Source organism: Syngnathus leptorhynchus, chromosome 8 (assembly GCF_054491065.1).
Source record: "Syngnathus leptorhynchus isolate UIUO chromosome 8, UIUO_Slep, whole genome shotgun sequence".
NCBI lineage: Eukaryota > Metazoa > Chordata > Actinopteri > Syngnathiformes > Syngnathidae > Syngnathus > Syngnathus leptorhynchus.
The window spans coordinates 13,425,674-13,448,847 of record NC_141202.1 but is presented as its reverse complement, the minus strand read 5'-3'; the positions used below and the strand labels follow the sequence as shown (position 1 = coordinate 13,448,847).

Below are 23,174 nucleotides of genomic sequence, written 5' to 3'. Positions count from 1 at the left end.
CCAGGTCGAGCTTTTTGCCGTGTGTCAGCCGATGTAAATAAGACCCATGTGCATCTTCAGGTTGAGCAGCGGAGAAGGGGACGGAGCTTGGTGCCCCGCGGGCGCCGTCTTCCCTGATGGATCGGAATACCTTCAGGTTAGCGCCACGCCTCCGGCTCGCTTGGATTTCTGAGCGCAAGTCACGTTACCTCGGAGGACGTTGGTTCCAATGTCTGGAGTCCAATGTGAACACGACTTTCTGGAAAAATATGCACTCAAGCATGATCGTATTTTTTGAGATGAGACTGCTGCTTTCTGAACTACGAACTTAAGTAGTGTTCGACTTTTTCATGTCCATTGACTAGCGGGCACGGGCAAACTTGTGGGCCGCGGTTGATTTTGGGGAAAAAATGGATGAGCAGGACATTTGAAGATGTTAAAAGAAGCTGAGCTCTACATGTCAACTAGTTGATTTAAATCATAAGTTAGCGCCTAACCTAAGCTGTCTGTTTACCGCAGGTGGACCTTCGCAAGCTCCACTTCCTGGCCCTGGTGGGCACTCAGGGTCGCCACGCCGACGGGCACGGCCAGGAGTTTGCCCGCAGTTATCGCCTGAGCTACTCTCGGGATGGCGTGAAATGGATCACTTGGAAGGACCGCTGGGGCCGGGAAGTAAGATGCGTTTGAAAGAAAATTTGAAGGCCTTTCCATCGATTATGCCCAACGTCATTCCTCCAAGGTGGTGTCCGGGAACGACAACACCTATGATGTGGTTCTGAAGGACCTGGGCCCACCCATTGTGGCCCGCATGGTGCGCTTCTACCCGCTGGCTGACAGGGTCATGAGCGTCTGCCTTCGAGTGGAACTCTACGGCTGCGTGTGGGCCGGTGAGTGAGTGGCTGTCATGTGACCTGATTGCACAAATCTTGCTTGAATGTGTGCCCTCTGATGAATACCGTTGTTCTCCGCCGCCCGCCGTATCTACGAGCGCTCGCCGCTTGTGTCTCTCGTTCATTGTTCATCACTCTGTCTTGCCGCCCCGGATCGGCGCTGTTTTGCCACCGCCTCATTAAAGTTGGCTGCCGAATTGGTTGGAGATGAGCTTGATTTGTCATCTGAATAGGGACGCTTTTACGCCACTCGGCTCGGTTCGAGGGACTTTGGTAGTCTGCGGTGCGGAGCGAGTAACAGAGCCGTTGCTTTGTTTGCCTCGTGCCTACGCACCATGTACAGACTCATTCCTCAATGGTTGTCGCCTCTCGTAGACGGGCTGAAGGCTTATACAGCTCCTGTGGGCCACGTGATGAATCTGTCAGGCTCGCCTGTCTACCTGAATGACTCCACCTACGATGGCAGCGCCGAGCAAGGGTAAGTAGGACCAGACTCAACGAAGCACCCGTGTTGTTATGGCTGCCAAGGGACTCGGAAGCACCTTTCCTGGCCAGAATGTTTTGGCAAGCCGCGAGACAGGCCGCGTCAGGGTCACGCTTGCTCGCTCGTTCAATGGGCCCAAAATGTTTTGCTTAGGAGTAAGCCAACACCTTTTGATGCGATCCAGACGGGTTCTTGCGCAGATGGCAGGCAGCAGAGGTGGGGTAACCTTGTGTTAGTACGTGCCGTGCCGCGCCAGGCTGGGCCGTGCCGGGCTGTGCCGTGCCTTGGAAGAAAACTGAAAGATTTCCAATTGGGTTTTCAACACAGATGAGATTCCCCCAGAAATGCGTGCGTGCGTGCGTGCACACAATTGTTTTTTTTTGGACAAACTGAACATTGCGTCAAACATCTGGTCATGAAAAGCCCTCAAATTGGAGTGGAACATTAAGTCATGATTTTTTTCTGAGCGTGTCTTCTCAACTGTTGCTAGCTTCTCCCTATTTGTCAACAAATTTGCGTTTGAATGTGGGCGCAGGGTGCAGTTTGGCGGCCTGGGTCAGCTGTGTGACGGCGTCCTAGGAGGAGACGACTTCACGGAGAGCAAGGAGCTGCGGGTGTGGCCCGGCTACGACTACCTGGGCTGGAACAGAGATGTTCTGGCCAAGCCCGCCGTGGACATAGAGTTCCACTTCGAGAAGCCTCGCCTGCTCCAGGTCATGCAGGTAAGCGGGACGACCTTGACATCCACATGTGCAACAAGAACGGCCAGCAGGTAGGCGGCTTGACACATTGCCTCCCACGTGGATCCACATATGGAGGACGGGCTTGGAGCCATGTGCCAGGTTAGCGGTGCGCCGCCCGTGTTTCCTCATTTGGATGCTTTTCACCCCTTTGACTCATTTCAAAGGCATTTTGAGGATTTTATCGGAGCGCAATGAAGAATTTTCCCATGGCAGTGAATGCAAATGGAATGTATCTGTTCCAGGGTCAAACTGTCAGCGTTAAAGGCCACGTATCACGCTAATAAATTCTACTGTTTTACATTTTACTCATTTAATTATGTTCTATATCAGCGGTTCTCAACCTTTTTTGCGCCACGGACTGGTTATATGTCAGACAATGTTTTCACGGACCGGACTTTATATAAATACATGACTAAATAATACATTTATGATAAAAAACGCATACAATTAAAACTCACCATTAATTCCTTTCGTAAAGGTGCATTTTCATTTTGGCATCGTCTCCACTTGCTGGCAAGCACTCGCCTACTTCTTCCTCATGCTATGTCCTTCCTCATGATATGTCCTTTAAGTCAAGTCAAGTTTATTTATATGGCCCTTAATCACAGACAAGTCTCAAAGGGTTTCACGTGTGCAAAATTGACAATTATTCTCAACATCCCCTGATCTTAACTCCCAGGAGTGCAAGAAAAAAAAAACAACTGGGAGGAAAATTGAGAAACTTTGAGAAGAGAACGCAGATGGGAGGATCCCCCTTCCAGGATGACCAGGCTGAAATGGATGCAGAGAGGGCACATTGAACACACAATGTAAAACAATTCAAAGAAAAAGTAGATGTCCACTTTGTTAGGACATCCCTAACACACTTCAGTGAAGAGCTTTAGGAAGGTGCCCTCAATTGTCATGGCAGTGTCTGCGAGGATGATAATCCGCCTCAGATCCCTCATCCTGATTGGTCGACATGAAATCCAGACAGCCATTTTCAGTTTGGGTGTCCAAACCAGATCAGTGGCCTAGTAGTAGAGTGTCCGCCCTGAGACTGGAAGGTTGTGGGTTCAAACCCCGGCCGGGTCATACCAAAGACTATAAAAATGGAACCCATTGCCTCCCTGCTTGGCACTCAGCATTAAGGGTTGGAATTGGGGGGTTAGATCACCAAAAATGATTCCCGAGCGCGGCGCTGCTGCTGCGCACTGCTCCCCTCTCCCCCAGGGGATGGATCAAAATCACATGGGGATGGGTTAAATGCAGAGGACAGAGCCCTTTGAGACTGCTTGTGATTTAGGGCTATATAAAAACTTGACTTGACTTGACTTGACTTGTGTCACCTAACCCCCTCCCCAGCGGAGGAGGCAGGACAGAGAACACAAACTGCAGCCGAATCGGCCAACACAAGTTAATTAAAGGCCATAGCATATAAATGTGTCTTTAATCCTGTCTTAAATTTTTCTACTGAGGTAGCAGTTGTGATATCTATCGGTAGGACATTCCAAAGCTCTGGAGTCTGAATATGGAATGCTCTTGACACTGTGGACTTTTTTTTTTGGCCCTCGGGACGCTAAAAGACCAGCATTGTGCGAACAAAGGTTTCGGGACGGAACGTGAGGTACAACGAGGTCGACGAGATACGAAGACACTATAGGTTAATAAAAGAACCTTAAAGTTGTGAAAAAACCCTGACACACTTCAAACAAATGACGTTTTAGGGGCGAGTAAAAAAAAAAAAAAAAAAAAAAAAAAAAAAAGTGAAATTAGGTTTCAACCATTGGTGGGTCATTGGTGATCGCAAGAGGTCTCCAAAACAAAATCTGAGAGTTCCAAGCATATTTTGGTAAGGGGGGGACAGTGCCCCCACAAACCCACCTCTAGCGCCGCCAGTGATATTATTGGCTGATAACCATCCATCCATCTTCTTCCGCTTATCCAGGGTCGGGTCGCGGGGGCAGCAGCTTTAGGAGGGACTCCCAGACTTCCCTCTTCCCAGCCACTTCATCCATCTCATCCCGGGGGATCCCAAGGCGTTCCAAGGCCAGCCAAGAGACATAGTCTCTCCAGCGCATCCTGGGTCGTCCCCGGGGTCTCCTACCAGTGGGACATGCCCGGAACACCTCCCCAGGGAGGCGTCCAGAAGACATCCTGATGCCACCTCATCTGGCTCCTCTTCACGTGGAGGAGCAGTGGCTCTACTCCGAGTCTCTCCCGAATGACCGAGCTCCTCACCCTATCTCTAAGGGAGAGCCCGGACACCCTGCGGAGGAAACTCATTTCGGCCGCTTGTATCCTGGATCTCGTTCTTTCGGTCATGACCCATAGCTTGTGACCGTAGGGTGAGGGTAGGAGCATAGATCGACCGGTAAATCGAGAGCTTTGCCTTTTGGCTCAGCTCTCTCTTCACCACAACGAACCGGTACAGAGTCCGCATTACTGCCGACGTTGCACCAATCCGCCTGTCGATCTCGCGCTCCATCCTGCCCTCACTCGTGAACAAGACCCCAAGATACTTGAACTCCTCCACTTGGGGCAGGATCTCATCCCCGATCCGGAGAGGGCCTTCCACCCTTTTCCGACCGAGGACCATGGACTCGGATTTGGAGGTGCTGACCCTCATCCCGACCACTTCACACTCGGCTGCAAACCGCTCCAGTGAGAGCTGGAGATCACGGCCTGAAGAAGCCAACAGCACCACATCATCCGCAAAAAGCAGAAATGCAATGCTGAGGTCCCCAAACCAGACCCCCTCAACGCCTCGGCTGCGCCTAGAAATTCTGGCCATAAAAATTATGAACAGAATCAGTGACAAAGGGCACCTGGGCGGAGTCCAACCCTCACTGGGAACGAATCCGACATACTGCCGGAAATGCAGACCAAACTCTGGCATCGGTGATACAGGGACCGAACCGCCCTTATCAGTTGGCTCGGCACCCCGTACTCCCGAAGCACCCTCCACAGAATCTCCAGAGGGACACGGTCGAACGCCTTCTCCAAGTCCACAAAACACGTGGACTGGTTGGGCGAACTCCCATGCACCCTCGAGGATCCTGCTGAGGGTGTAGAGCTGGTCCACTGTTCCACGGCCAGGACCAAAGCCACACCTCCTTCTGAATCCGAGATTCGACTTCCCGACAGACCCTCCTCTCCAGCACCCCTGAATAGACCTTACCAGGGAGGCTGAGGAGTGTAATTGCCCTGTAATTTGAACACACCCTCTGGTCCCCCTTCTTAAAGAGGGGAACCACCACCCCAGTCTGCCAATCCAGAGGCACCGTCCCCGATGTCCACGCAACGTTGTAGAGGCGTGTCAGCCATGACAGCCCCACAACATCCAGAGCCTTTAAGAACTCCGGGCGGATCTCATCCACCCCCGGGGCCCTGCCACCGAGGAGTTTTTTTAACTACCTCAGTGACTTTGACCCCAGAGATTGGCGAGTCCGCCTCAGAGTCTCCAGTCCCTGCTTCCACAATGTAAGGCGAGACAGTGGAATTGAGGAGGTCTTCAAAGTATTCTCCCCACCGACTCACGTCCGGAAGTCATTCTCCATAGCCTCCCCAAACTCCTCCCACGCCCGGGTTTTTGCCTCAGCAACCGCCGAAGCCACGTTCCGCTTGGCCATCCGGTACCTGTCAGCTGCCTCTGGAGTACCGCAGGCCAAAATGGCCCGATAGGACTCCTTCTTCAGCTTGACGGCATCCCTTACCGTCAGTGTCCACCAGCGGGTTCGGGGATTGCCGCCACAACAGGCCCCAATGACCTTACGGCCACAGCTCAATGATGGCGCGGAACATGGTCCACTCAGACTCAATGTCCCCCGCCTCCCCCGGGAGGTGTGAGTTGAAGCTTTTTCTGACAGGGGATTCTGCCAGACGTTCCCAGCAGACCCACACAGAGCGTTTGGGTCTGCCAGGTCGGACCGGCATCTTCCCCCACCATCGGAGCCAACCCACCACCAGGTGGTGATCAGTTGACAGGTCCGCCCCTCTCTTCACCCGAGTGTCCAAAACATGTGGCCGCAAATCCGATGACACGACTACAAAGTCGATCATCGAACCGCAGCCTAGGGTGTCCTGGTGCCACACATGGATACCCTTATGCTTGAACACTGTGTTCATTATAGAAAATCCGTGTCGAGCACAGAAGTCCAACAATAGAACACCGCTCGGGTTCAGATCGGGGTGGCCGTTCCTCCCAATCACGCCCTTCCAGGTCTCACTGTCATTGCCCACGTGAGCATTGAAGTCACCCAGTAGAACGATGGAGTCCCCAGAAGGTGCGCTCTCCAGCACCTCCTCCAGGGACTCCAAGAAGGGTGGGTACTCTGAGGTGCCATTTGGTGCATAGACACAAACAACAGTCAGGACCCGTCCTGCTACCCGAAGGCGGAGGGAGGCTACCCTCTCGTTCACCGGGGTGAACCCCAATGTACAGGTGCCCAGCCAAGGGGCAATAAGTTTGCCCACACCTGCTCGAGGCCTCTCACAGTGGGCAACTCCAGAGTGGAAGAGAGTCCAGCCCCTCTCGAGAGGGCTTCGACCACAGCCCAAACTATGCGTGGAGGCAACGACTATGTCTAGTCGGAACTTCTCTGCCTCACACACCAGCTCGGGCGGGCTCCTTTCCAGCCAGAGAGGTGACATTCCATGTCCCTAGAGCCAGCTTCTGCAGCCGGGGATCGGACCGCCAAGGTTCTCCCCGCCGCCCAGCTCACTTTGCACCCGACCCCTTTGGCCCCTCCTACAGGTGTTGAGCCCATGGGAAGGGGGACGCACGTTTTCTATTCGGGCTATGCCCGGCCGGGCCCCATGGGCGAAGGACCGGCCACCAGGCGCTCGCCTTCGAGCCCCAACTCCAGGCCTGGCTCCAGAGCCCTGGTGACCTGCGTCCAGGCGAGGGAAAACTAGTTCCATTTGTCTTTTTCATCATGAGGGGTCTTCTGAGCTGTGCTTTGTCTGGCCCCTCACCTAGGACCTTTTTGCCATGGGTGACCCTACCAGGGGCATGAAGCCCCAGACAACATGGCTCCTAGGATCATAAGGGCACGCAAACCCCTCCACCACGATAAGGTGACGACTCACGGAGGGGAGGCTGATAACTTTCCATGTCATTTTATCATGATACAGGGCAGTGCAATAATTTAAAAAATTCTGATGACTTTGAACTGGACCTCATCTGTCTCCTGGTCCGCTGTCGTCTACCCAGGTGCACAGCAACAACCGTCACACTCAGGGCGTGCGAGTGTTCAACAAGGTGGAGTGTTCCTTCAAGGGTGGGCTGCTGCAGCCGTGGTCGTCGCCGGTCCTGACCCTGGTGGTCCCACTGGATGACCTCAAGGACCCGTCATCTCGCACGCTCTCGCTGTCCCTGGACGGACGCCTCGCTCACATCCTGCGCTGCAGCTTCTTCTTTACCGACCGATGGATGCTCCTCAGTGAGATATCCTTCCTCTCAGGTAAGCACCACTACTGATTAGTCTTGATACGACCTACCACTGGCAGAGCTAGATGGGGGGTCATGGGGCCACTGGCCCTCCCTGCGTTATGCCGGGACTTCCCTGGGGTGTGAGTAAAAAAAACAAATGCCTGCACCACGACGGCTGCATGTTGATGTGGTTTTCTGAAACATCTTTCTCTCTTGTTCCTGTCCTGTAGACACTTTTGAAAAGGACGAGAATCAGATGAATGGTCACAAGACTCCCACCACCAGCTCCTCCCCTTTTGTCAACCACACCTCGGCCTCTCCTAACCTGAGCTGCGGAGGCGCCACCGCTGCAGCTGCCTCTTGTGAGTCCGGCCGGTCAAGCTCTCGCTGTCCTCCGCCTGATCGTCATTACCCATTACGTTTCTCGCCTCCTCATCCACCATCCAGCAACATGACGTTGGACACAGAGCCTGCCAGACAGCGGCTTTTTTGTCTGCTCTCGCTTATTATTGAAGCTGAATATTTGCACTTGAGCGCCTTTGTGCTCCTCTGGCAGACGTCGTCTCCGTCATTCTTTCGCTTCCCCTTTACCACCTCTGCTCATTCAGCCTCCTCCTGTTAATCTGCTCCCCCTCCCCCTCCAGTGCCTCCTCCCACCACCACCCTCTTGACAGACACCACTGCTAATTGGACGCTGTCAGGTGAGACAAAAGGAAAATGACTTTGGGCGCTCGTCCGCTATCAATCACTCACGCGTAAGCGCTCGCTCATTCTCCCCCTCCGGCGCAGGTTCCGAGTTGGCCGCCGTGTCTCCAAGGGCGGGGCTTCCCGTAGCAAAGGACGACAGCGGCGATGCGGCCGTCCTTATTGGCTGCCTGGTGGGCATCATCCTGCTGCTGCTGGCCGTCATCGCCGGCATTCTCTGGAGGCAGTACTGGAAGAAGCTACTGGGGAAGGTCAGAGTCAAAGTAACAACTGACCAAAGCAAACAAGGGTGTATTCAGACCTGACTGTTTGGTCCACTTAAAATGGATCAGGGTTCGATTTTAATGCTGGTCTGGACATTTTGTGCAGGTGTGAATACACGTAAATGAATCCTAGTGCGGATTAAAGAAATGGACCGAGACCCACTTCTTCAAGTGCTGTACTCTGTGTGAACCAAATGAAAGAAATCCAGAAAAGCCCTTTAGTCCGCTTTAGTTTGGTCTGGACCAAAAGCGGACCTAATCTTTTTCGTTTGGTGTGGTTTCTATTCAGACTGTACATTTTACAAGCGAAGTATATTTTGCAAACACACCCATGCTTGTGACGATTTGTGCTCCCAGCGCGCCACACAGCGCACAGACCCGGGAATGGAGGAAAACATGCAAGTCCTACGCGCTGCGGTCCTGCTCTGCATATTTTTGCTGTCTGTTCGGATCTACGCTGTTTGTATTTACACCTGAAGCAAACGGCACCAGAGTTCATTTGGAAGCAAAAAAGTGGGTCTCAGTCGGTTTCTTTAATCCGCACCACGATTCACACCTTCACAAAAGGTCCGTACCAGCATTAAAATCGAAACCTGGTCCGTTTAAAGCGGACCAGACAGTCAGGTCTGAATACACCCTGAGTTTGCATTTGGTCCGGACTAAAGGAATTTTCTGGTCTGAATACACCCTAAGATTCAAAAGAGACTTTACTGAAAAAATCAAAAACCATGATTTTTTTTCAATGGTTCAATCAAATTTAATGTTTTCAATGGTTCAATTAAAAAAAAAACATGATTCTTCAATGGTTCAATCAAATTTACTTTTTACTCCTCCCCCCACTTCAAATGACTTTTTTGGCACCAAGATAAGTTGGTGCGGCGCCAAAGCACTACTTTGACAGCCAGCGCTTAAGTGAGTTGTTCAGCAAACAAAGAATGTCATTATGTAGAACTTGTGATGGTGCAGCGCCAAAGCACTACTTTGACATTAGCCAGTGCTTTGTTTAGCAAACAAAGGATGATGTCCTTTTGTAGAACTTGTGCACTCGTTCCAATGCTGACGTGGGGCTCTGTCGCGCAGGCGCAGGACGGCTTGTCGGGCGACGAGCTACGCGTGCACCTCTCTGTGCCCTCGGACAACGTGGTCATCAACAACACGCACAGCTACTCCAGCCGCTATCAGCGCATACACACCTTCCCCGACGACCCCGAGTGCGACGCCGAAAGCGAGTACCAGGAGCCCAGCGCCTTGCTGCGCCTGTGGGACCACTGCAACAGCACAGGTAGGTTGCAAGCGGCAGTTTGTTGTTATGGTGTTTCCGTCAAGCGCTGCCGCATTGAAATGACTCAAGCCCAAGACTCCGTTGCGTTGTTTTTGTGTTTTCACCGCTAGTGCTTACTGTGTGCTCCACTTACATCCCATTCTTTGGTTTTTATCCATTACCTAGTGCTAACAGAACCTTAATTTGTTGTGTCTACTTGATATGGTGGCCCGCCCCATCCTGTACTGTACTGTGTGTGGCGTGGCGTGCGTTTGTGCTCTCCCGGCCTTGCTGTTGAACAACCCAGCCTGTCATCTGCTCCTGTCAGATCACAGGGAAGGCTCCAGGCCCAGCACCTGTCGGGCTCAGGAAAAGAGTCTCAATGTGCCCCATGGTAAGACACCTTGGAGCGCCCCACCGCAGCCCAAAACGTGGTGGAGGCCGCGCCCCGACCCTTACTTGAATCTTGCCGTCAGGGTTGGCTGCAATCTAGTAGAGTCACTCGTCACTCTTCTTCCTCTACGTCACGCTTGCGTCTGACTTTGCTTCCTTTTTAACTTGCTTCCTTGTGTGGTGGCCTTTGTTCTAACAATAAATGTTCTCCCAAGCTGAAGCCTTTGCTAACCTCCTTGGTAAACTTTCAATATCCATCCTGTCATTTGTCTGCCAGGATTTTTATTAGTGTCTTAGACAAATAACATGACTTTTTGCTTTATAAAAACATCTCATCGTGGTCTAGTACAGACTATGTTGAGTCAAACCATTTTTGCTTCTTTGTAGTGGAAATTGTGCTGCTTGTTCTGATGTTTCTTGATGTGGACTACAACATAAGCTCAGTTTCCCTGGAGGGAGGGATTCCATTTTTTTCAAATCTTGCACCAACATTTCAGTCATACTTTTTTGCGCGGTCTTCCTCAAATAAATAAGGGTGAGCCTAGGGGCGCCGCCTGTTACTAAAAGGAGGCACCGACTGAGGCCAGATCTTTGGCAGGTGGGCCGGAGCCTGTCCCAGCTGACTTTGGGCAAGAGGTGGGCTACATTCTCCTTTCCCGAGGCCTGACTGAAGTCTTTTCAAGTCAAGTTTATTTATATCGCCCAAAATCACAGGCAAGTCTCAAAGGGCTTCACATGTACAAAAAATTGACAATTATTCTCGAACATCCCCTGATCTTAAACTCCCAGGAGGGTAAGGAAAAACTAAAAAAAAAAACCTACAGCGGAAAAGTTTTCGTCTTGGGTTTCCCTTTTAATGCCGCACGTTTTTTTCCTCTCTCCAACACGTCTTGTAACAGCTGCCGACATGTCCGGTCCGCTCAGTTCCTTGGCATTTCACCCTCAACGTCCGCCTATTCCCCAGGGTGTGGCTCAGAGTCTTCCCCAGAGAAGGGATTCCCCCCGGCACGGGACGAGCCGCCACCCTACCTGGGCTCAACGCCCTACCCAGCTTCCCCCCCGTTGCCTGCCAGTGTGCCGCACTACGCCGAGGCAGACATCGTGAGCCTGCAGGGCGTCAGCGGCAACAACACGTATGCCGTACCAGCCCTGGCCTCGTCCGGTCTGGGCGCTGACGCCGGCCCCTTGTCCGAGCTGCACCGCCAGTGTCTCGTCTTCAAGGAAAAGCTCGGGGAAGGACAGTTTGGAGAGGTAAGACACTTCCCAGTAAGTTCTAGGGCCCGACTGAGGTATTTTTGGTGGGCAGATGAATCGATTGTCTTGTGATTACGGAGTAAGTGAATGTCTCAGTAAGGTGTAATGGCCAGTGGTTAAACAGTGTCTTCGTTGTTCTCATGCCAGGTACACTTGTGCGAGATTGAGAACCCTCAGGACCTTCCAAACCTGGAGTTTCCCTTCAATGTGAGGAAAGGTCGCCCTCTGCTGGTGGCTGTCAAGATACTGCGGCCTGATGCTTCCAAGAATGCCAGGTTAGCTCATCACTTTAGGCAAATTTTCCATTCGTCAAGTAATCTTATTGGGATATGTAGTTTTGATGCATACTTAATAGCAGAGACAGTAAGTAGATCGAGTTGTAAATCCACAGCGTATATTCCAACTGATGATTGCCATACCTGACAACATTTATTCTGTTTGGGACCATCTCCTCTGTCTGTTTCTGAATCTGCATTATACTGCTCCCTGGTGGCCAAGGCGCACACATCAAAAGGCGCAGCCCAGTTGATGCCCAACATGTTGACTTGTTTACATGATAATCATCTTTTTTTCTTCTTCCATGGATGTGAGCACACCGGTGGTACTAAAAAATAGTTTTGAAAAGAGTTGTTTTTTTTCTTGGGAAAGATGAGCATTCTCTTCTAGTTTGTACTCTTATTGCTTCTTAGGAATGATTTCCTGAAGGAGGTGAAGATCCTGTCCCGCCTGAAGGACCCCAACATCATCCGTCTTTTGGGCGTATGTGTGAGCAGCGACCCGCTCTGCATGGTGACGGAGTACATGGAATGCGGCGACCTCAACCAGTACTTATCCCACCGAGTTCTGCTGGACAAGAGCGGGCCTTTGCACACCACGCCCACCATCAGGTAGAGAAATCCACCACATTGCAACGTTAATTTGTATTCAGTGTTCCGTTTTTGCCGCCAGGTACCCGGCCCTCATCTCCATGGCCGGCCAGATTGCATCTGGGATGAAATTCCTGTCCTCACTCAACTTTGTGCACCGCGACCTGGCCACACGCAACTGCCTGGTGGGCGGCGAGAGGGGCAACAGCGGCGCTGATGACCCCAGTGGAGAGCGCCACATCAAGATCGCTGACTTTGGCATGAGCAGGAATCTCTACGCCGGGGACTACTACAGGATCCAAGGCCGAGCCGTGCTGCCCATACGCTGGATGGCCTGGGAGTGCATCCTCATGGTGAGCATGAGCCTTTGGCCTGCTAGTTAAATACTAATGCTAATTAGCTAGCAGGCTAATAAGCAAACAATAGAATAGTACTTCGTCATATTATGTGCCCTCTGTGTAGAAGGGCTAATATCAGTGCTGTGCTGAGAGTTGCAGCTGGACAAGTGGAATTTAAAAACCATGTCTAAGGCCTTCATAATCCTCTATCATACATTCTGGGACTTCGACAATCCATTCTATGCCTCTCTTCACCAAAGATGTACCCTTTAGCTCAAATTGTTAGGCAAATTATGTCATTGCACTTTTGCTGAAGACTGCTTTCGGCCCTCCTCCCACTTATGTACAGGGTAAATTCACCACAGCCAGCGATGTGTGGGCGTTCGGCGTGACCCTGTGGGAGATGCTGAGCGTGTGCCAGGAGCAGCCGTACTCCAACCTGACGGATGAGCAAGTCATAGACAACGCCGGAGAGTTCTTCCGAGACCAGGGCAGACAGGTAGCTCTCCCATGCTCGACCAATCCGGTGGCATCATTGCAAGCACCTCCCTCACTCACGCCGTGTCCTCCGCCAGGTGTATCTGGGCAAGCCCGCCGTGTGCCCTCAGGGTCTCTATGAGCTCATGTTGGGTTGCTGGAACAGAGATTGCAAGCTGCGGCCATCCTTTGGCCACATCCATGCCTTCCTTGCAGAGGACGCCATGAACATGGTGTGAGGCTGTGCAGCGTTTCAACGAGCCGCATCAATGCCCCCCCCCCCCCAAAGGACAACCGTCTTTTGTACTTCTTTGGTGGGCGGGACTACTGGAGATGCTGCTGATTCAGTTTTCCCCCACAGCCTCCAAAACCACAATTACTGAAGCTTGATAGGTGTAGATAGTTTTGAGGCTGAGCTACATTGTGTAGTGTAGTGGTGGCGGGTACAATCTGCATTAGGAGCCTTTTCTTCTTACAAGGACAGAAAATGAGGCAAAAGGAAGATGAAAGAGCGTCGCAACATCTCAGGGCTTCAGCCCCTCTGAACCGTCAGTGGAGTGGTTCGCATTGCCGCCATTCATTAAGTAAGCCCAGCCTTGATTCTCAGCAAATGGCAATCAAGTCCAGACTGATCGCAAGTTAAATGAGATGTTCGCCCTGCAATGTTTAAAACTGTGAGTGCGGTGGTTCACAGTCAACCCAGGCTCAAAATGGAGGACTTCTCATTCTTCTCAAGATACGTACATGGTGTCTCAAACAGCCGCTTGGATCTTTGGAGATGACAGTGTCGTGATTCACATAGTTGCCTTGGGTACAATTCCAGGATGCACCCTGACTCGCGCTGGAGCTTTCTTTTTTGCCCCCAAGCATAGCCCGTTGGCTATGGCGCACTTCCCAGCCCCACCATCCCAAATTGACACTTCTGAAAATGACAGTTTCTCAACTGTGGTGACACAACCTGCCAAATCAAACGCTCAGTCCAAACACAAATTAGGCCTGGCGTTTTCAAACACGTCAGCCTCCTACACTTCTGCCTTCCACTCGCTATCGGGTCAAGGAGGATATTTTGGATCTTCGGTCCCTTTCGATCGTATTGTTTACTGATTGCAAATGGCCTCTGTGCCGTTTGAGTCCTTTTTGATACACTGTAGTTCAACTAAAGCTGTGTTTTTAAAGTACATGCTTTCTTTAGTTTGTACATATTTCTAAATACAAATCTTTTATTTTCCTGATCTAATATGAAAAACTCTTTTCGAGTCTCCTATATGTGTGTAACGCTTGCTGCCATTGTGTCATCCATGTGTGCTGTTTATTTTTGTAGGCGTCTCAACAAAGTTGAGCCCTTTCCAATAATTAAAGCAGAACTTTATTTGTTGAATGTCACTTTAATACAGATAAATGCTGCACATTTAACACTATCATTAGGGCTACACATGCTTTATTGTAACATAATAAAAAGTAGATGTTTAAAAAGGACCACACTGAAAAATGAAGAGGCACCTGCAGTGGCAGCATAGTGGCTCGGATATAGGCTTGCACAAACTGGAAACTTTCCGACTTATGCTTTCCCATCTTAACGTTCCATGGACATTTTCTAGCCCTTTTGTGACAGAACCTATTCGGATATAAGGTGATTTATTTTATTTTTTTTTCCCAGATGCGCAACGGGTTGAGCACATGAGCGCTGAGGTTTGACAAGGAGTTGACGCAGGCAGGCACTTCCTGGTGACGACATGCATCCATCCAGCTTTGGGTTGTAGTAAAGCGTTAAAAACTGAAACCAAACTGAAGTAGAAATACCTCTAGGTGAGCCAAACAACATCTTTATACTCCTAGACAATTAGTCATAAACGCAGCGTGGCCGAGTTAGTAACATTGACGTGCATGAACAATCCAAAACACTTGCTATAGCTTTCAGGAGGTGACACGAGCAGCCACGGTCCGCCTCCTTTCAAATTAAATTGCATATAGAGAACCTTGGCCACATTGAAAAGAAAACTCCCACTTTTCTAAGAATACATGTTATAAGTTGAAATAGAATAAATGTATCTACTTAGACTATGAGTGGAAAAAAAGAATTCATTTTGTAAGAAATTATGCCTTTCAAGTTTTTATTCTCAGAGTAAAGGTATCATTTTTTGAGGACATGTGTACTTATGTCCTGATAAGCATTTCTACGGAAGAGGATTAGGGCCAGTGAAGAAAAAAAAACGAGGGGTGACAGGATTCTGACTTTAAAGTCAGAAATGGGGAATTCTGACTTTAAAATCAGAAATCTGAGAATAAAGTCAGAATTCCGACTTTAAAGTCAGAATTCTGAGAAAAAAAGTCAGAATCCTGTCACCCCTAGTTTTTTTTTTTTCTTCACTGGCCCTAATCCTCTTCCGTACATTTAACTCTGCAACATTATACCGTATATTTTAGACTATAAGTCGCATTTTATTTTCATAGTTTGGGTGGGGGGGTGGGGGGCGACTTAAACTCAGGAGCAACTTGTATGTTAATTTTTTCACAGATTTTCAAAAATCCGCGATGTAGTGAAACAGCGATAAACGAACCGCAATATAGCAAGAGATTACTGTAATTTGAACTGCAAGCGACGTCAGCAGTGCGGCGGTTGTTTACATAAAGGACAAAATATTCGATCACGGGATGACGAAGATGATGAAGAGCCCCACGTTTGAAGGATTTAATGATTTGGAGTGACAAGGTTTGAAAAACGTTTTCATGTTATAGTTATTTTATATATTTTATTTAGTGTAGCAACTTGTATATGTTTTTATCGTTACAGTTCAGTAGTTGTTGGATCGTTGAACTCTTGTTTTGTTAAACAAAGAGGCAGTTACCAAACCCACGTCTTTCCCGGTACTTTGTTAATGCTACAATCTATTTATATACTAGATCTGTGCGACGCACGCACGGCATTGTTGACATGAGAAATTTGATCGATGGATTTAATGATTTGGAGTGACACAAATGGTTTGATAATGTTGTTATATGATAGTTATTTGATATATACTTTATATATCGTTATATGGGTCTGTGGAATAATTAGAACTGCAACTCACGAGTCTGGCATACGCGGCGCATGCGCGGCGCATGCGCGGCGCATACGCGGCGCATACGCGGCGTGACACAGAAGGTTTGAGAAACGTGTTATTTATGCAAGTTATTTGAACAACTCCGAATGTTACGTCAGGCCCGTAGCATACCGTATCGTTTAGCCTGTTGTTGGTTCATGTCTGTTCTTGGTGTTGGATTTTGACAAATAAATTTGCCCCAAAAGTGCGACTTGTACTCCAATGCGACTTATATATGTTTTTTTTCACTTTATTGTGCATTTTATGGCTGGTGCGACTTATACTCCGGAGCGACTTTTAGTCCGAAAAATACGGTAGTCACAAATCATATGATTTTGATTGGACTTTTTTTTACTGTAACCTGGTGACTATTCACCTGTAATATTCCAATGTTAAAGCAACGCCACACTTTTATTCTACCATTATTGTCGTCGTGTCCACGTCAAATTTTTCTTAGCATTACAAGCTTCTCTGAATTTGATGACTCTCACACACTAAAGGATGCAGCATTATTTTCTTAATGTTACATTATATTATCCATTTTATTCCGCTAAACGTTTAGTTTATTCCTAAAATCACAATATCTTTGAACTTAATTCTCTGACTCTCGCATGAAAATGACCGTTTTTGTCTCATGAGATTTTGTCCTGTAAAAGTTATCACTTGTTCTTTTCAATGAGGCCCGATGACTCTTTGGAGCCGAGCTGACAACATGCATTGCAAACACTAACTTGATTTCACAGACCAGCATAGCGGACGAGAAGCTCGTCCAATCGACAAACTTTACCCATTGACTCATTTTGAGGCTTTGCAGTGTAATGGATTTTGCCCGGTGGGTATAAAGCACTTGTCGGAGATATGACAGGAGGTCAAAAATACAGAGACTGATATGCGCGCTTGGATAAGGCTGACACGCACACACGCAAGGAGGTGGGGAGAGGGCGTCGTATGACTGGTCAATGGCGTCCTAATGCACACGGAGGGCCTGTCCCGTCACCTGCTGATGGGAGGTATGGCGTCACAAGTCAAACCACAAACGAGCCGGCTTCTGCAAAACCACGACGCCTACCTGGGAGATGTCCACTCCGGTGAGCTTCTCTACCGCCGAGGGCACGCGGGTCATAATCTCCAGTACCTCGCCAGCCAGCTTTGCGGCGCCCACGTCTGCGCCGCCGCTGGACACCATGGTGACCTTCTGGGCCGCCGAAAGTGGCTTGCTGATCTCTTCCGCCATCTGCGGGGATGAAGGCAGTGAGACAAAACCGGTCTGCTGGTGAAAGTCCGCAGAATGACTAAATGTGGCTAACACGGTGCGCCGCGATGGACAAAACTCCGGCAGCACCCCCAAGATCCTCGTCTTTAGCTTTGCTTGAGCTTATTCTGCTGATGCGCAGGAGCGCACCTAGGATGTAGCTTCAAAATGGAACTGACCAGCGGAAGCTTCTCTAGCAGCATGTCCACCATGGCTCCCTCTCCGTACTGCTTGAAGGCCTCTGCCTTCTTGGCCATCTGCTCGGCCTCGGCGCGACCTTTGGCCTCCAGGGCAAAGGCCTCCGCCTCGCCCCTCATCTACACGCATGCACAAGTCAATAGGGAAGATTGTCAAGTACGTGCATTTCTCTCAACGACTAATAACAAAGACTCACTCTGATGGACTCGGCCTCGGCCTCTGCCTCCATGATAAGCTGCAGGCTGTTGGCGGGGAGACAACCAGAAAACTCAATGCAAATCATCGGTTTGTACGGCCACTCGCGTTCTTGCTGTTGGGCGCTTTACCGCTGAGCCTCGGCCAGCTTCTCCAGACGATACTTCTCGGCCTCAGCGGGCTTCTTGACCTTAGCCTCCAGCTCCTTCTCCTTGCGGACAATCTCTTGCTCCTGCAGCATGATCTGCTGGCTGCGCTCTACTACCTGCACTTGCATCTTCTCCTCCTCGATGCGCTGTTTGGTCTTTGCCACCTGCCAGGACAAGAGCGCCCAAGGCTCAGAGACGAGCTTCCATCTGGCGAGATGAGGCGAGCGGGGTACCTGAAGCTGATAGGCCATTTCTGACTCCGCCTTCTTAGTGTTGACCTCCATGTCATAGGCCGACTTCTTCAGCTCGTAGTCCCGCTGGGATTTAGCCATCTCAATCTCATTCTTGTACTGGGCAGAAACCTTCTCCTGCATGGCCTGGGCTTCCTACGCACACGACAGCAACCTTTTTCTCACTCTGACAAGGACTCAAGTCCAGATGACTTTCTTACTCTGATGACGGAGTCCCGCTTGTACTGAGCCTCTCCAATCCTGGCGTCCTTCTGCACCTGGGCCGTCCTGGCCTTACCCAGCGAGTGGAGGTAATCCTGAAGGTAACACACGTACAGCTGGATGTAAATATTCTGCCTAGAGATGTATTTGCATAACAACATGAAGATGCTCATCATAAAACTGTGAGCTATTCCTAACATTTTGGTTGCCTGGTCATTCTACTACAATTCTCCGTTTGACTAACGGCGAATGGTTACCATGGTAGCACTTGGCGCTGATTTGTTGCTAATGTACCGAGCGGTTTAGGGAGAATAACTTCAGTGCATTAGCGCTCAGGGGCAGCACGAATGCTAAAAGCTTCATGAAAAGACAAAGTTGCAGGTACGGTCCGCATCGACAATTGGGACAAAGGGTACCTGCAATTTGTATCTGCAATTTGTATGTAGTCTTTACGTGACCGGCCGTTTGAGTTGTTTCCCGCTTTAAGAATAGCGCCACGTGTATGCGTGTCAATGAATTGTCATGCTGGCGGCGGGGCTCATGATCGTGAGACTCGTTTTCATTTATGGAAATTGTGTGCCCTTTCATTCAAACGATGATGCAAGCTCGCAAAGCCTATTGCTTGCGTGTGTAGTGTTGTACGCTAACAAGCTTGAGTTGTGCACAACGTGTAACTGTATGAGTTGTGTTCAAAGTTCAGGTGGGGGTGGCAATAAACTACTTTAAGCAAGCTGTAGAACTCAAGTTTGCTGACATCATCTGGCGCTGGTTCCTCTGAAGCGTCTACCTGATCATCATGGACATCTTTGAGGGTGTAGCTGACCACTCCAATCCCCATGTTGACCAGGTCCGAGGAAGCCACCTTGAAGACCTGCTCGGAGAACTTCTTGCGGTCCTGGTAGATCTCCTGCGGCGGGTGAAGAATCCGTTTTAGTTGTTGCGGGTACTTGTCTTAACATGTTGTATAGTATGTGAAATGACAGCCTAACCTCCACGGTGAGGTGAGCGATGATGGCCCTCTGGTGGCCCTCCAGCGTCTCCAGGGCGATCTGGGCAATCTCGGGCTCCGACTTGCCCATGAACATCTGGCAGGCAGTAGCTAGCATCTCCTTGTTCTGGCCCTGGATCTTCACCTGTGATGTGGAAAGGCATCAGTGGAACTTGACTACTGTTTATATTTTGGCCATGACAATTGTGCCCCTGAAAAGGATTTGACGCAAACTGCTCAATAAGGGAAACAAAATGGATGTGCATTCGAGGTTAAATGTGTTTTTTGTTTTTTAATTGTGGTCAAAGCACATCATACGGAGAGCTGTTTTATCCAACATGTGACAGACTGTAGCCATGAAATGTTGCATCAGCAGATCAAGGCGAAGTTTAAAAAAAAAAAAAGGATATTTTATATTTTAGGATATACTTTGACCCCCCCACCCACACTCCAGCCTTTCAACTATTACCTGGGCAATGCCCGTGACAGAGATGGGGACACCATGGCGGGTGTACACTTTGTCGCTCTTCACATTCAGCGTCAGTGTATTCAGCGTGATCCTAAAACAGAAAAAGATGCAAATGGGGGCAGGCAGCAAAATATTTTCAAGCAAATCAACCAGGAGGGGTTTCACCATTGTCGCACGGCAACAGAAAAGAAAAATGTAATAATGGGTTTGTGCTATTACACAAGAGGATGTGAGAAGCAAAGCCAGAGAGAAGTAATTCAATTATTAACCACTCTCCTGGGCCTGTGATGACCAGCAAGACCAGGAACAGCATTTATACTCATCTCCCACCATCAACGAGCCGAATGTTTCAGGGCAGATTTTTTTTTTTTTTTTTTTAAAGCTCAGCCCAACCACCCAAAGAATACAAAAGACATACAAGAGTAGCGCAATCACCTCTGAATCTGTTGAATACACGGGATGACAAACACTCGTCCTCCGGCGATCATGAGAGGAGGCGAGCGGCCAAAGCCTGCGAGTAAAGACAAGGTAGCACAACACAAACATGACGTTTTACTGATCCAACTTGGCTGCATTCAAGTTGCAAACTTTCAGAAGGAGAAAAAAAAAATACCTCTGTTAATCCATCATGTTCTTACACAGGGATTCATAAACCAAACTTAACGAAAAAGTCTAAACCAGTGGTTCTAAACCTTGTTGGAGGTGCCGAACCCCACCAATTTCATATGCGCATTCACCAAACCCCTCTCTGGTGAAAAATAAAATTATTTTTCTTTCAAATTCAAGACATCAGTGTTTCTACTAGTGCACAAAATGAGCTGTGCATGAACATCCCCTTGTTCAAAGAACAAAACCAACACAATGCATGAACTCAAAACAAATTATAAACCTGCAAATCAGCATGACTTCTGCTGTTGCCTTTGCGAGACCACTTCAGATATGAGTCATCACGAATAAACACACTAAATCAGGTGTGTTCGGTCCTCTGCAGAAGAGGCTCTGCCGAAACCCTGAGATTGACTCACCGAACCCCTAGGATTTCATCAAACCCAAGTTCAGAACCACTGGTCTAAACGTATATTTATCCGGTAATAAGCATACAAATGATAGTAAACATCTTCAAAAATATGAAGGGGGCAGCAGCTTTAGGAGAAACTCCCAAACTTCGCTCTCCCCAGGGAGGCGTCCAGGAGGCATCCTGATGAGATGCCGAGCCACCTCATCTGGCTCCTCTCCTTGTGGAGGAGCAGCGGCTCTATTCCGAGTCTGTCCCGGATGACCGAGCTCCTCACCCTATCTCTAAGGGAGAGCCCGGACACCCTGCGGAGAAAACTCATTTCGGCCGCTTGTATCCTGGATCTCGTTATTTCAGTCACGACCCATAGCTCGTGACCATAGGTCACGAGCTATGGGTCGTGTCAAGGTCATAGGTCAAGAGCATAGATCGACCGGTAAATTGAGAGCTCTGCCTTTTGTCTCAGCTCTCTATTCACCACGACGGACCGGTACAGAGTCCGCATTACTGCCAACGCTGCACCGATCTGCCTGTCGATCTCGCGCTCCATCCTGCCCTCACTCGTGAACATACAATATGATACTTGAACTCCTCCATTTGGGGCAAGATCTCATCCCCGCATTCCACCCTTTTCCGACACAGGACCATGGCCAAGCGGAACGCGGCTTCGGCGATTGCTGAGGCAAAAACCCGGGCGTGGGAGGAGTTTCGGGAGGCCATGGAGAATGACTTCCGGACGGCTCCGAGGAGATTCTGGTCCACCATCTGGCGTCTCAGGAGGGGGAAGCAGTGCACGGTCAACACTGGTTACAGTGGAGATGGTGTGCTGCTGACCTCGACTCGGGATGTCGTGAGTCGGTGGGGAGAATACTTCGAAGACCTCCTCAATTCCACTGACACGCCTTCCATTGTGGAAGCAGGGCCTCCAATCTCTGGGGTCGAAGTCACTGAGGTAGTTAAAAAACTCTTCGGTGGCAGGGCCCCGGGGGTGGATGAGATCCATCCGGAGTTCTTAAAGGCTCTGGATGTTGTGGGGCTCTCATGGCTTACACGCCTCTATATGATTGCGTGGATATCGGGGACGGTGCCTCTGGATTGGCAGACTGGGGTGGTGGTTCCCCTCTTTAAGAAGGAGGACCGGAGGGTATGTTCCAATTACAGGGGAATCATACTCCTGAGCCTCCCTGGTAAGGTCTATTCAGGGGTGCTGGAGAGGAGGATCCATCGGGAGGTTAAACCTCGGATTCAGGAGGAAATGATAACCTACTACTAAATTGATCAAAGATTGACAGTATTATGGGTTTATTTTAATGTGAGATTTATAAATGAAGAAATGCAAATGAGTCTAATAAAATTTTTATAAAACCTACATTCAAACTCTTGAATCTTGAATTAATTTAAGCTTTACTTTTTGTGTGATTGAATGAGACCACACTGCTAAGGGAACCCAAGGATTTAAATGTTAAAAAAAAATTCTAAAATGGAAAAGAATATCAAGGAAACCCCCTACTTAATTTGGTTTTTTTCCGTTAGCTCAATGAAATGACAGCCCATGGCTAAACTGAACCCAAGAATTGTCATATTATGGATTCATTACAGTATCAATGTTTGAATAAAGACAGAACAAGAATGGACAAATCTCGTAAAAGTGAAACAAAATATTTTATATACGAGATTAAAAATACAGTAAATCACAGTTTACCTGAGACCACCATGGCTTCATTGGGTCCACACGTGTAAAACATTTTTGCTGCTTTTGCTTTAAAAAACACAAACAATCACAACAACGATTACTTTAGATGATATTTTTAAACCATTTTAATATGTACTAGAGGTCAAGATTAAAACGCCTTATCGGGATCAATCAGCGTCCAATAAATTTGATGATTCGAGAGCGCCGCACACCGCGCCCCCAAGAAATATACCCAGAAAACAGCATGAATTTCGATAAAATAGAATGTTACATATAGAAGTTTAAATGTATTTAAAACACGTTTCATAAAATTAAACACATTTAAATGGCACTGGTCCGTGTCGAAAGACTGCCCAACATCCTCCACATATCCCCCTCCTCCACATTCCAAGAAGCCTAAAGGGCTACATACACTACGACGATTTACTTGTGTTTTAAAACAATACAAATTATTATGACTACTAAATCGTTGGCCCATATATTTAACTTACCCTTATTCGTCGGACTGAGCAAAAAAAGGGGGGTAGATAGAGAAAGGGTTGGGGTTGCTGTTTGCCGTCAATCGGAGCGAGAAAAATGTCGACCAGACCGGAAGTACATGGTGGCTAGTGTTGGCT

General features: G+C 49.0%; 2 protein-coding genes across 6 annotated transcripts in view; one reads left to right on the top strand and one right to left on the bottom strand.

Annotated features, from left to right (window-relative positions):
• ddr1 (discoidin domain receptor tyrosine kinase 1) overlaps window positions 1–14,440 on the top strand; it is a 23,885-nt gene extending 9,445 nt beyond the window's left edge. For 2 of the 4 annotated variants that reach the window (XM_085917459.1, XM_085917463.1), the window contains 17 exons: window positions 61–136; window positions 499–651; window positions 719–866; window positions 1,245–1,347; window positions 1,889–2,075; window positions 7,291–7,540; window positions 7,740–7,871; window positions 8,154–8,210; window positions 8,299–8,465; window positions 9,558–9,759; window positions 10,046–10,132; window positions 11,096–11,382; window positions 11,533–11,660; window positions 12,075–12,272; window positions 12,334–12,604; window positions 12,939–13,088; window positions 13,165–14,440. In XM_085917459.1, coding sequence (XP_085773585.1) covers window positions 61–136; window positions 499–651; window positions 719–866; window positions 1,245–1,347; window positions 1,889–2,075; window positions 7,291–7,540; window positions 7,740–7,871; window positions 8,154–8,210; window positions 8,299–8,465; window positions 9,558–9,759; window positions 10,046–10,132; window positions 11,096–11,382; window positions 11,533–11,660; window positions 12,075–12,272; window positions 12,334–12,604; window positions 12,939–13,088; window positions 13,165–13,305 — 2,737 coding nt within the window. In that variant the 3' untranslated portion in view covers window positions 13,306–14,440. Of the gene's footprint in view, window positions 1–60; window positions 137–498; window positions 652–718; window positions 867–1,244; window positions 1,348–1,888; window positions 2,076–7,290; window positions 7,541–7,739; window positions 7,872–8,153; window positions 8,211–8,298; window positions 8,466–9,557; window positions 9,760–10,045; window positions 10,133–11,095; window positions 11,383–11,532; window positions 11,661–12,074; window positions 12,273–12,313; window positions 12,605–12,938; window positions 13,089–13,164 lie in introns of those variants that run through there. The other 2 variants (XM_085917460.1, XM_085917461.1) reach the window with 2 other exon arrangements.
• On the bottom strand, window positions 14,432–23,174 carry flot1b (flotillin 1b). Of its 2 annotated transcripts, none has more exons than XM_085917464.1 (13): window positions 23,049–23,174; window positions 22,567–22,623; window positions 20,285–20,360; window positions 19,850–19,940; window positions 19,382–19,525; window positions 19,180–19,299; window positions 18,392–18,487; window positions 18,174–18,326; window positions 17,923–18,104; window positions 17,793–17,838; window positions 17,578–17,715; window positions 17,216–17,380; window positions 14,432–17,146 (listed from the first exon to the last, which is right to left on the bottom strand). In XM_085917464.1, exons 2-13 carry the CDS (start codon window positions 22,607–22,609, stop codon window positions 17,114–17,116), a joined length of 1,287 nt encoding a protein of 428 aa, XP_085773590.1. In that variant the 5' UTR covers window positions 22,610–22,623; window positions 23,049–23,174; the 3' UTR covers window positions 14,432–17,113. The 2 variants fall into 2 exon arrangements, with proteins under 2 accessions (XP_085773590.1, XP_085773591.1); XM_085917465.1 differs by having other exon boundaries at window positions 14,432–17,143.

What these genes read in the sequence shown, in the direction of transcription:
- flot1b (XM_085917464.1), bottom strand. Translation starts at nt 22,609, where the DNA reads ATGTTTTACACGTGTGGACCCAATGAAGCCATGGTGGTCTCAG. An exon ending in AAATGGCCTATCAGCTTCAG is followed by an intron (nt 18,105 to 18,173) that starts GTACCCCGCTCG and finishes TTGTCCTGGCAG; the next exon opens with GTGGCAAAGACCAAACAGCG. An exon ending in CCGGAGTGGACATCTCCCAG is followed by an intron (nt 17,147 to 17,215) that starts GTAGGCGTCGTG and finishes ACCTCCCATCAG; the next exon opens with CAGGTGACGGGACAGGCCCT.